At 40.4% G+C, this 12512-nt stretch overlaps 1 protein-coding gene and 1 long non-coding RNA gene across 6 annotated transcripts in view; both read left to right on the forward strand.

Annotated features, from left to right (window-relative positions):
- The first annotated feature begins 328 nt into the window (after positions 1 to 328).
- LOC119876454 lies at positions 329 to 10519 on the forward strand. The gene is made up of 3 exons (XR_005362527.1): positions 329 to 357; positions 6425 to 6551; positions 9367 to 10519. It is a non-coding gene; the product is annotated as an uncharacterized LOC119876454 (long non-coding RNA).
- Positions 10520 to 11392: 873 nt separating this feature from the next.
- The window catches only part of TRAPPC8 (trafficking protein particle complex 8), an 88132-nt gene continuing 87012 nt past the window's right edge, over positions 11393 to 12512 (forward strand). For 2 of the 5 annotated variants that reach the window (XM_038543593.1, XM_038543594.1), the window contains exon 1: positions 11410 to 11946. In XM_038543593.1, coding sequence (XP_038399521.1) covers positions 11790 to 11946 — 157 coding nt within the window. In that variant the 5' untranslated portion in view covers positions 11410 to 11789. Of the gene's footprint in view, positions 11947 to 12512 lie in introns of all 5 variants that reach the window. The other 3 variants (XM_038543595.1, XM_038543596.1, XM_038543600.1) reach the window with 2 other exon arrangements.

Consider the following 12512-nt stretch of genomic DNA (forward strand, 5'->3'; position numbering starts at 1 on the left):
TGAATTATATGTATATATACACTCTATGTATATACCATATTTTCTTTATTCATTCATCAGTTAATGGACATTTAGTTTATTTCCACATCTTGGCTATTGTGAATAGTGTTGTGTAGGACGGTAGTGTGCTAACATTTCTTCAAGGTCCTAATTTTAATTTTTGTGTATAATTTCCCAGCAGTGGGACTGTTGGATCATACTGTAATTCTGTTTTTAATTTTTTTGAGGAACTTCCATACTGTCTTCTGTAACAGCTGCAACATTTTGCATTCTTGCCAACAATGTACAGAGTTCTAAATTCTTCATATCCTTGCCAACACTTGTCTTTTGTTTTTCTGATAACAGCCATCCTGACAGGTATGAGGTATTATCTCATTTTGGTTTTGATTTTCGTTTCTTTGATGATTTGTAACATTCAGCACATTTTCATATGCCTGTTGATCATTTATATATATTTTTTGAGAAATGTCTATTCAAGTCCTTAGGCTACTTTATTAGTTATTAGTTTCTTTGCTATTGATTTGTAGGATATATTAGATATATGGTTTGCAAATATGTTCTCCCATCTCATTATGTTGCCTTCTCACTCTATTGATACCTTTGCAGTGATTCCTTTACTGCTGAAACTATTTGAAAATAATCTCAAAATAAGTTTCCTTTTTCTACCTGAATCTCTAAGTGATTATACCTTTGTAATAATCTCTCTTCATCTGTCTTTTACCTTTCTTTCTTCTTACCTCCTCTTCCCTAATCTGTTTCATATCTCTGGGGAAAGATTACACAGGAGATATTAGTGAACTATATTTGTGTCTTGATGGTCAACTATAGTTCAGAACCATGGAGAGCAGCCCATATGGTTCAAACTTCTAATAGTCACGATATGATCATAGGATTGTTGGTCGGGGCACCTGGGTGGCTCAGCGGTTGAGTGTCTGCCTTCATCTCAGGTCATGATCCTGGAGTCCTGGGATCAAGTCCTGCTTCAGGCTTTCTGTGGGGAGGCTGCTTCTCCCTCTGCCTATGTCTCTGCCTCTCTCTGTATCTCTCATGAATAAAGTCTTAAAAAAACAGAAAAAGAAAAAAGAAGAATTGTTAACCTTCTTCCAAACAAATTTGTGCAGGGCTAGGAACACTTCCATACCTCTTGATAAATGCCACTAAATTGCTTTTTTAGAAGTGAGACATTAATGTACAGAGCTGCCAAATAAAACTTCCATGATTTATCCTTCTTTCATTTATTTTACATGGGTGATGAAATGAGTGCCTACTTGTGTACTTGCTCTCACAAAACTAAAAATTTAGATGGGGAAACAAATAAGAAAACAAATGATTATATTACAATGAGATAGAGACTATATTAAAGTATGCTATGAGACATGTAGAAGTACTTATTTTGCTAGACTTGAAAGTTAGAATTCTATCTCACAAGAAGGTGTAATTTGAGCAGAATGTGTTTGAAGGGAAAGAGACTGGCTGGAGGACAAAGGTGAGGTCAAAATATATCCCAGTATGTCGTGCCAAGGATTTGGACTATGAGGAGTCACTGAAAATTTTTATGGAAGTGAAAAATGTTTATATATGCACTTTAGAGAGTTCACTCTAGAGAAAGTGGAATTGAAGCTAGGCAGGACTAGAGGCTGAAAGAGCAATTAATGGGCTATTGAAAAACTGAGGTGAGGTATAATGAAACAGGAAAGTGAGGCAGTAACTGAGAATGGAAAGAAGTGGGACTGATTTGAGAGATGTGTAAGAAAAGATAGGAGGAAAGACTTATAACTACAACAAAAAGCAAGTATATTTCTCATAGAAAAGTTTTATAGAAATTGTATATGAAAAACATTTTTGCTTTTTAAAAAAGATTTATATATTTACTTTAGAGAGGGATTGGGAGGGGCAGAGGGAGAGGGAGTGAGAAAACCAAGTGGACTCCACACTCAGCATGGAGCCTGACTTGGGGCTTAATCCCACAATCCATGTAATAATGAATGACCTGAGCCAAAAGTCCAATGCTCAACTGACTGCACTACCCAGGTGCCCAAAACATATATGCTTGCTTGCTTGCTCGCTTTATTTATTTATTTAATTTATTTATTCATTCATTCATTCATGAGAGACACAGAAAGGAGAGGCAGAGACACAGGCGGAGGGAGAAGCAGGCTCCATGCAGGAGCCCGATGTGGGACTCCATCCCAGAACTCCAGGATCATGCCCAGAGCCGAAGGCAGACGCTCAACCACTGAGCCACCCAGATGTCCCAAATATATTTGCTTTTTATCTTAAAGATTTTTATTTATTTATTTGAGAGAGAGAGAGAGCGCGCGCGAGAGAGCATGAACTGGGGGAGAGGCAGATGGAGAGGGAGAGGCATATTCCCCAGTGAACAGGAAGCCTGATGCAGGGCTCTATCCCAGGACTCTGGGATCATGACCTGAGCTGAAGGCAGACGCTTAACCCAGTGAGCCACCCAGGCGCCCCATATTTACTTTTTGTTATATTTATGATAAATCTTTCTTCCTGATTGTTATTTTCTGATTATTACATTTTTTTGTTAAATAGTAGTTTTAAATTGTGAAGTAGTAAAATTTACCGATTTCTTCTTTTGCGATTCCTTATATTCTTAAATTTAGAATTAATTTACAGATTTGGGAAGAACTGTCATCTTCACAGTGTTGAGTCCATAAAAAAAGTCTATCTATTTACTTAAGTATTCTTTCAAATTATTTAGTTTTTCAAAACAATTAGTTTTTCAATAAAGTTTTATAGTTTTCTTCACAAAATACTTCCATGTTTTAAAAATTATATGTATGTCATACATATTCCAATAACTTATATTCCAATAAGTTCAAACCTTGATTTTGGACTTCTAGACTCCAAAGCTATGAGAAAATAATTTTTTTTGTTGTTTTAAGTCACTCAGTTTGTGATAATTTTTGTTACAGCAGCCCTAAGAATAAACATAACAGATAAATATAACAGATAGATATAGGAAGACAAGGCAAAGATATAGAAGACTTGAAGAACATGACCAATGTTACCTAATTAACATTTAGAGAACATCCTCCTAACAAGAATAGAATACATAATTTTTTCAAGTGTGCACAGAATATTTACCAAGACAGACCATATGCTGAGCCTTAAACCAGCTCTCAGTAATTTAAAATTATTCAACCATACAAAGACATTAAATTATGAATCAAGAATAGAAACAGATCTGAAAAATTCCAAATATTTGAAAAATAACAAATTTTCATTGATTGAGATAACCTTGTAATTCAGGAGTATGGATTTGAATGTGATATCTTTTTTTTAAATCTTCTAATTAGGTTATTCTTATTCATTGCTATCGATTTTATGAATTTAGAAGTTAAATACTTCTATTAATTCTCATGTTTTTTTCCCCAGTGAATTTGTCTGGGTTTTCTGAATATATAACAACCTGTTTTTTTCCTTTCCAATATTTATACTACTTATTTGTATTTCCTTTGCCCCAAATTTTCAGAACAATATTAAATATTAATAATTAACAGTGCTTTGTTCCTGATTTATACCAGAAAGCCCCTGTCGTTTATCAACTTCTCAAAGAGATCTGTGATCCTAAAAGTTGAGAACCATTCTTTAGAACCACGAGTTATTAATATTCATACAATCTTTAATCTATAGGAGATGATTCTTGAGATCACAAGGTTAAGTGACTAGTGTTCTAAGATCCTACAACTAGATGGTGGAAGAAACATGAAGGGAATTTCTTTCCATTTACAGTTTTGTTGTTAACCATATTTTGCAACACAAATTGTAATGCTTTTCCTCACCTCTGATCTTTTTTAAATTGCAAATTATTGCAATTGCATTTTTTGAAGTAACAAGTTTATTCAGCTATAATTCACATAACATATAATTCATCCACTTAAATTATACAATGCAGTGGCTTTTTGGCACATTCACAGAGTTATCATCACCATTACTTTAGAATATTTTTACCACCCCTAAAAGAAGCCTGGTAGTCCTTAGCCATAACCTTCCAACTCTTCCACTCCTCCTCCCCACTTCCCTCAGCCCTAACCTATTTTCTATTTTTATAGATGTACCTATTCTGGATATTTTATATAAATGGAAAGATATGTGGTCTTTTAGGACTGGCTTCTTCCACTTAGCATGTTTTCAACACTCATCCGTGTTGTAACATGCATTGATAATATTAATAATATTCTGTTTTATAGTGTATACTTAATTGTTCATCTATCAGTTGATGAACATTTGGACTGTTTCCACTTTTTGGCTATTGAGAATAATACCATTATGAAGGTTCACATACAAGTTTTTTTATGATTTTATTTATTTATTCATGAGAGACACAAACAGAGACATAGACAGAGAGAGAATCAGTCTCCTTGCAGGGAGCCCGATGTGGGACTCAATCCCCAGATGAGGATCACACCCTGAACTGAATGCAGACGCTCAACCCCTGAGCCACCCAGGTATCCCTTTACATACAAGCTTTTGTGTGGACATACATTTTCATTTCTTCGAGGAGTAAAAGTGCTGCATCATATGGTAACTCTATGTTTAACAGTTGAGAAACTCTATGTTTAATGAACTGTTTTCCAGACCACTGCACCACTTTAACCTTCCCATCAGTAGGAGAGAAAGGCTTAAATTTCTCCATATCCTTGTCTCACTTGTTATTCTTTGTTTTCTGATAATAGCCATCCTAGTGGATGTGAACTGGTGTTTTATTATGGCTTTTTCATTTCCCTGATGGCTAATGATGCTGAACATCTTTTCATGTGCTTGTTGCCTATTTATTATCTTTCTTTGGAGAATCATATATTCATATCTTTTGCCCATTTTTTAAACTTTGAGATTATTTAAACGTTTATTGACAGCTCAAGCTTCCTTTTTGTGAAATGACTTTCTGTCACTTGTGTCTATTTTTCCATTGTATTGTTTCCTTTTTTTCTTATTAACCATAATTCTTTTGTGTAGATATGTATCTTTTCACATTTGTAGCTTGTATTTTTTCTATCTTTGTGGTCTTTTTGATGAAAAGAATATCTTAAATTCAATTATCAGTCTTTTCTGTTAGGATATGCACTTTCAGACTCTTGTTTAAGAAATCTGTCCCTCTGGGACACCTGGGTGGCTCAGTGGTTGGATGTCTGCCTTTGGCTCAGGAGGTGATCTTGGAGACCCAGGATGAAATCCCACATCAGGCTCCCTGCATGGAGCCTGCTTCTTCCTCTGCCTGTGTCTCTGCCTCTCTCTGTGTCTCTCATGAATGAGTAACTAAAATCTTGAAAGAAAGAAAGAAAGAAAGAAAGAAAGAAAGAAAGAAAGAAAGAAAGAAAGAAAGAAGGAAGGAAGGAAGGAAGGAAGGAAGGAAGGAAGAAGAAAGAAAGAAAGAAAGAAAGAAAGAAAGAAAGAAAGAAAGAAAGAAGAAATCTGTCCCTCCTTGGAGCACTTGGGTGACTCAGTTGGTTAAGCATTCAACTCTTGATTTTGGCTGAGGTTGTGATCTCGGGGTCATGATCTTGAGGACATGAGATTGAACCTCACATGGGTCACCATGCTCCACATGGAGTCTGTTTGAGATTCTCTCTCTCTCTTTCTCCCTCTCCTTCTGCCCTTTCTCCTGCTCTCTCTAATAAAATCTTTAAAAAAAAAAGATGCATGAAAGGGAGGCAGTATAGTGTACTGGTGTATAGCGTATTAAGATGGACTCAAAAGGCAGATCATTTAAGTTAAATTCGCAGCTCTTCTACTTAGGGCTCTGAGACAATTTAATTAACCTCTTTTGCCTCAGTTTCCTCATTTATAAAATGAAGTGATATTAACAGTACCTACTACATAGGGTTGTTGGGGGAATAAAGGAGTTGGCATATATAAAATGCTTAAAACCATAGCAGGCATGTAATAAGCATCAAATAAGTGTTTGCTGTCATTATTTGCATCTTTATTTTACCCGATCTGATTTTTTGAATGAGTTGGATTTTTGTTCCAAAGAGATAACCTATTCTTAAAGCACCATTTATTGAATAATTCATTCTTTCTGCATTGCTTTGTTCATGTTTCAAGTTGGTCTAACTTGCAGCTCTGTATTCTATTCCATTGGCCTACTCATCTTTGCCTATCTTTTAATAACTGTATTATAACCTTAGTATGTCTGGCTTGCTGGTAGAATAAATCCCTTGTTATTTCACTTCCAAATTATCTAACTGTTCTTTGATCTTTGCTCTTAAATGTGAATTTTAGGATTAGTTTGTCAAATTCCATAAAGTCTTTGTGGGTATTTGATTGAAATTGCATTGAACCTATAGATTAATTTTGGTAGAATTGACATCTTTATGGTACCTCTGTCACTACCAATGACAGCAGAAATTAAAATTCTCCAAAAACGTGTTTTCTTACATCATACACTTTCATATAGGATTCTTGCAACTATATGTCTAGCTGACCAAAACCAAGTCAAATGATGATGCCTAAAAATATGAGTTCTGCCTTCTACTTGTAGGAGAACAAATGAAGAGATGAGCTGTCACATATATATGATGAAGGTACCTATATATTTAGTCCATTAAATCATTTCCAAATGAGTACAATATTTTTTTAAACAATCTTATATATTTATTTGGGAGAGGGAGCGAGAGAGCAGGAACATGAATAAGGGGAGGGGCAGAAGGAGAGGGAGAAGCAGACTCCCCACTGAGCAGGGAGACCATTGTGGGGTTCCAACTCAGGACTCTGGGATTATGATCTGAGCTGAAGTGAGACACTTAACTGACTGAGCCTTCCAGGCACTCCTAAAATGAGTACAATTTTATTTCTTCCTTTTTTTTTTTTTTAAAGATTCATTTATTTATTTGAGAGAGTAAAGGAGTGCAAGGAAGGGCAGAGGCAGAGGGAGACAGAAACTTTGGCAGACTCTTCACTGGGCTCCGAGCCCGATGTGGGGCTCCATCTCATGACCCTGAGATCATGACCTAAGCCAAACCAAGAGCTGGAAGCTTAACTGACTATACCACTCAGGGGCCCCTTGTTTCTTCCTTTTGAAATCCTATAAGTTTTACTTATTTTTTTCTTCTTTAGCTGCCTTTGTAGAAAGCTAGAGAAGTAGTGAATAGAAAAAGTGATAATGGACATCTTTGTTTTATCCTGATTTTAAAGTAAATGATTCTTATATTTCAGCATTGAGTAAAGTGTAGATTTTTGCTACATTTTTATCGAGTTTTTGGAAGTATTTATATATAATTTAAAAGCAAACAGTAAAAAAAAAGCAAGCATTAATATTATCTCTTATTTTAGAAACATAAAGGAGAAAAATTTTTTTTTTTTGAGAAAAATATTTATAAAAGATTTTTATCTACAGATTTAATTACAGAAGACTTATATGGAGCTTGAATACCTATAATAAGTAGAAAATAGAATTATGGGCTTTGGAGTACAAAATTGCAGTTATGATTCATCCTTACAATAATTGGGAAATGGATGTCATGTTAGTTTTAGAATATTAATAAATTATCTTAAAACATCCAGTGCAGTAAACAAAAAATGTGCGCCAGTTATGTGGATTATATATATTTAAGCTTCCCCCCCCCACCAAGGTTTTAAAGTAACATAATGTAAAATCTTTGAGCTTAAAAAAACTTTTAATATATGAATTTGCTGGGCATCTGACCTCCAATACTCTGATATACAGCTAGGTATTGAGAACTATGTACTCAGTAATTAGAGTGGTTTTTACTGGGTTTTAAAGCCAATACTCAATAGCACCACCTACTGTTGACACAGTGAAATTTAATAATAGTGGAAATCTCAGAATCCTTGCATTGAGACAAATACAAGAAATCTTCTAATCCCAACTTTACAAGCTAACAAATAGAGAATGTGAGGCTCAGAAAAGGTGAGGGATCTGTCAAAAGCCACAGATTTCTTGCTAAAACCATGTATACTGTTGCAAACTAAAATTTCTGTAGGTGCTTTCAAAGGAAGGAAACGTAGAAAAGCAATTTATCTAATAATCAAATATCTAGGGTTAAATTGTGCTGGTTCTGTTCCTGGCTCCACTGCTGGCTCCACTGCTATCTTTGGGCAAATTAATTAGCTGGTCTATGCTTCAGTTTCAATATCTGAAAATTGGTGATGCGTGTACCTCTCAGGGTTTGTGTGAGAAGCAGAAGTAGTAGAGAATGTAAAGCATAGTGCTTGGCAGATAGTGACCAATAATGGTGATACTATTTCTATCCACAAGTGGTAGCACTACTTTTGAACCAAGGCCTCTCTGACATCAGTGTCTGTGTTCTTTAAACTTGACTTAGCAGCCATCAGAAGAGACTGGTGATTCAATCCATACAAAATAAAATAAACAGTGAATGTTAGATTAAACAGTGTATCAAAATACAAGCCCATTGGCTGAGCAGAAGTTTTAGGAAATTCTTTGATTTGGGGAGAGAAGGAAGCTGGTTCTCATATTTAATATTGGAAAAGAGGTCCTGAGTTGCTTGTGTTATTACTATTTTGTCCAGCAAGTAGCCTCTCTTTTGGTGATAGACTTTCTCCTCTTGACCTTGAGGGTATCTAGCTTGGACAATCAGCATCTCATTTTTCCTGGACACAGTGAATAATCCAGAGGACCTGTGATGAAAAAGGGCCAGTGTCCAGACAAATCAGATAAATGAGAAATGTGTGGTATCTCAGACCCCATACATATTGCAGGATACCTCATTCTTTTTTTTTTTTTTAATTTTTATTTACTTATGATAGTCACACAGAGAGAGAGAGAGAGAGAGAAGCAGAGACATAGACAGAGGGAGAAGCAGGCTCCATGCACCGGGAGCCCGATGTGGGATTCAATCCTGGGTCTCCAGGATCGCCCCCTGGGCCAAAGGCAGGCGCTAAACTGCTGCACCACCCAGGGATCCCAGGATACCTCATTCTTAATAAAGTGTGGTAGACACCCTAGACTTTTAATTTTTATTTTTTAAAAAGGTTTACTTATTTGAGAGAGAGAATAAGCATGAGCAGGAGGGGCAGAGGGAGAGATATTCTCAAGCAGACTCTGCACTGAGGGTGCAGCCCAAAGTGGGGCTCCATCTCACAAGCCTGAGATCACCACCTGAGCTAAAACAGAGTCAAATGCTTCACCAACTGTGTTACCCAGGTGCCCCACACTTTTGACTTTTTAAATAATATTCCATTTCCTCTTCTTCATTTAGCAACAGAAGCCTATGTTTTGCAGCCTCTGTTGGAGATAGGTGTGCTTGTGAGGCTCACTAAGGCCGGGGGATGTGAAATTATTGAATGCCATTAATACAATTTGATCCTAAACCATTAATCATGTGTTTTTCCATTCTCTTTTCCCCACTCTTGCAGCCTGGAAAGCAGATGTGGCAATGACTCAGCATTAACCTTTAGATGAGGATGACACCTTAGAAGATAAACACCTTAGAAGACCAAGAGAGACTAGGAAATAGATTTTTACAGTGAATTACTCACTGGAACACCATGTGTGGATATGGTGTTAGACTGTAAAGTCAATGCATAAGACAAAAATCCATTCAGGGTCAGCCGTAAAAAGGAATGAAGTACTGATACATGCTACAGTGTGGACCAACCTTCAAAACGTTACGCTAAGTGAAGGAAAAGTGACAAAAAAGTCACTTGTATGATTCCATTTTTATGTAATGTTCAGAATAGGTAAATCTATAGAGACAGAAAAAGTAGATTAGTGATTGGCAGGGGCTGGAAGAGGTAAAGGGGTAGAGAGTAACTGCAGATGTGTACCAAGCTTTTTTTTTTAGGGTGATGAAAATGTCCTGATATTAGAAGCAGTGGTTGTGCCACGCCACCAAAATGTAAAGGGTGAATTTTATAGACTGTGAATATTTCAAAAAATTCATTTAAGCTTAATTGCCCTTGAAAGTCCTTCTCAGAGGGGCTAATACAACTAGTTTTAGCTCTAGTGTAAAAATGTTGCCTTTTTAACTCTTATTTTGAGCTCTGTTCCCCCCAAAATATAACTTGAGTCATATTTGTATGGGATTCTCACCTAAAGGGATTGAGATCGAAGGTATTCAAAAGGGAACGTGTATGTCTGCGGATACACGAGGGATTTCCAAGAGGTGCTCAGGCACCAATACTTTTAAGGGGGTGAATTCCCGGATCCTCAACTTGCACGTTATCTTTTCTAAACTGATTTGTGGCTAAGCTGTCACGATATCCTTTTATACTTTCCTTCCTCCCACCTCTCAATTTACAGGAGGAAGGCATACCTCTTGCCTGTCATAAATCCTTACCACAGTAAAAACCTCAAGGTGCCAAACAATCCGACAGATTCGAGATACTGGTGTTGGGGAAGCCTCCTGTATGAAGTCAAGGTAGCATAAAACCACGATGTGGCGTTGTATTTCTCCTTGCTATTTCTGGCAAATAATTCGGAAGGAATCCAAGCCAATTCCGTGACACGAGAATAGAATCCCTTTCATTCACTTCTACTTATGAGGAACAAGCTAGAAAAAGGAAGCTAAGAGAGGGAGCCAGTTTAGGACTCCCATTTGGTAAGGAATTACTGGCTCCCCACACCTCCATCGCTGCGAAGGAAACCTCGTAGCATCGTGAAAACACGGATGCGGCTGCAGGGGAGACTCCGGTATTTGCAAGCAAACTCAGCCTGCGACCAACAAAGACGCAGGAGCTCAAGAGTCCTCCCTCACACTCGTGTAGATTGTAGCACCCACGGGAGCACACTTCTGCTCGCTGGTTGATTGCACGATCGCAGTAGTCCGTTTCTGTTGTTTTTAAAATTTACTCATGAGAGAGAGACACAACAAGAGAGGCAGAGACCTGGGCGGAGGGAGAAGCAGGCTCCCCGCGGGAAGCCCGATGCGGGACTCGATCCCAGGACGCTGGGATCACGACCTGAGCCAAAGGCAGACGCCCGACCGCTGAGCCACGCAGGCGCCCCGTGGTAGTGCATTTCCAAAAGCGTATTTAAGTGACACCAGGACTGTTCAGGCCGGCGCCGCGGGAACCTCTCTTCCCTGAGCAGGTACCCTTTGCTGCTCTACCCCGAGCGCCAACAACCACGTGACTTGCCGGTTTCTAGGGAGAGCCTGGGGGGCGGGGCAAACAGACCCCGCCCACTGTGACGTCACGGATCCCGAACGCCGACCCGCCCGCGTGCCCCGGCACCTCTCTCGGCTTTGCCAATGGCGGGCGTGAGAACCAGGCCTCAAGTCGCGCGTCTCCCGCTTGGCCCCGCCCACCGCGCTTGTAGCCCCGCCCCACCCGGCAGAGGCCCACCCATCGCACCATTTCCGGCGCCGGCCTCCCGACCGGCCTCCGTCGCTCTCCACTTCCCTCTCCTCGGCGCCCCTCCCCCGCCCCCATCTCCTCCTTTAATACCGTCACGTGAGGGGCGAGCGCGGGGCCTGCCGGGACGGGCACTGCCGGTGGGTCAGGGTTCGGCCTCAACATGGCGGTTCCGGCCGGGCAGTGACCAAGGTTTTGCCGTCGGGAAGCCTAAGTGGCGTTTGTCGGCGGCTCCACCTATCCAGGTGGAATGCGAAGACGCCGGGGCGAGCCCTGAGGAGCGGCGGTGCCGGGGAGGGGTCGGTGGCGTGTGCCCGGGAGCCGAGGCAGCGGCGTCTGTTCCTTCCATTGGTCTCCAGGCTTCAGTGCGGAGCCCCGCCCGGCCGGGCTAGGCCGGCGGGCGGCGGCAGGAGCTGCTGCAGCGGCAGGATCGGCCTCAGACAGTGGGCCGGAGGGCGGGCGCCGCCGCAGCTCGGGCCGCGGCGATGGCCCAGTGTGTACAATCGGTGCAGGAGCTAATCCCGGACTCCTTCGTCCCCTGTGTCGCCGCTCTGTGCAGCGACGAAGCCGAGCGGCTCACTCGTCTCAATCACCTGAGCTTCGCGGAGTTGCTTAAGCCCTTCTCTCGCCTCACTTCGGAGGGTATGTGGTCTCCTCCCTTTTTCGCTGTGCTCCGTGAAAGCCGGGCCGGGAGAAGGAAGTTGGGAGCGGGCCGGGAAGAGGAGGGCGATGTTTACACCTTGGAGCCCGTCGAGTGGCGTCCGGGGCTGGGGCCGCGCGGTGTCCCCCGCGGCGGCTGGGGGAGGGGCCACGAGGGCGGTTGTCAAGACGGCGCGGTCCTAACCTCCAGTCTCCCTAGGCTCTTCCCTGCTGACCCGGACGAGCCGGGCTGCTGGGTAATTAGTGTCAAGAAAAACATGACCCCTGAGAAGCGCGTTGAGACGGTTTCAGCGGCCACAGGGAGGGAATTAGGAAGTTAAGTTGCTAGGGCAGGGAAGGGTAGGAAGATGCTGCCTCTTAGACCGATGAGGTCTTCCTGGAGAAGACCGACCACCTCTCTGGGTGTTAAAACTGGACTTCAAAGTTCTCTTGAATATTACATTCTTCTGGTAATGGGGCTTCTTCCTAATCTTCTGTTGTTTTGTTTTGTTTCTTTTTTCTTTGAAAATGTGAACATTTTCTTTCTTTTTTTTTTTTTAAAGATTTAT

This window comes from Canis lupus, chromosome 7 (genome assembly GCF_011100685.1).
Source record: "Canis lupus familiaris isolate Mischka breed German Shepherd chromosome 7, alternate assembly UU_Cfam_GSD_1.0, whole genome shotgun sequence".
Lineage (NCBI taxonomy): Eukaryota > Metazoa > Chordata > Mammalia > Carnivora > Canidae > Canis > Canis lupus.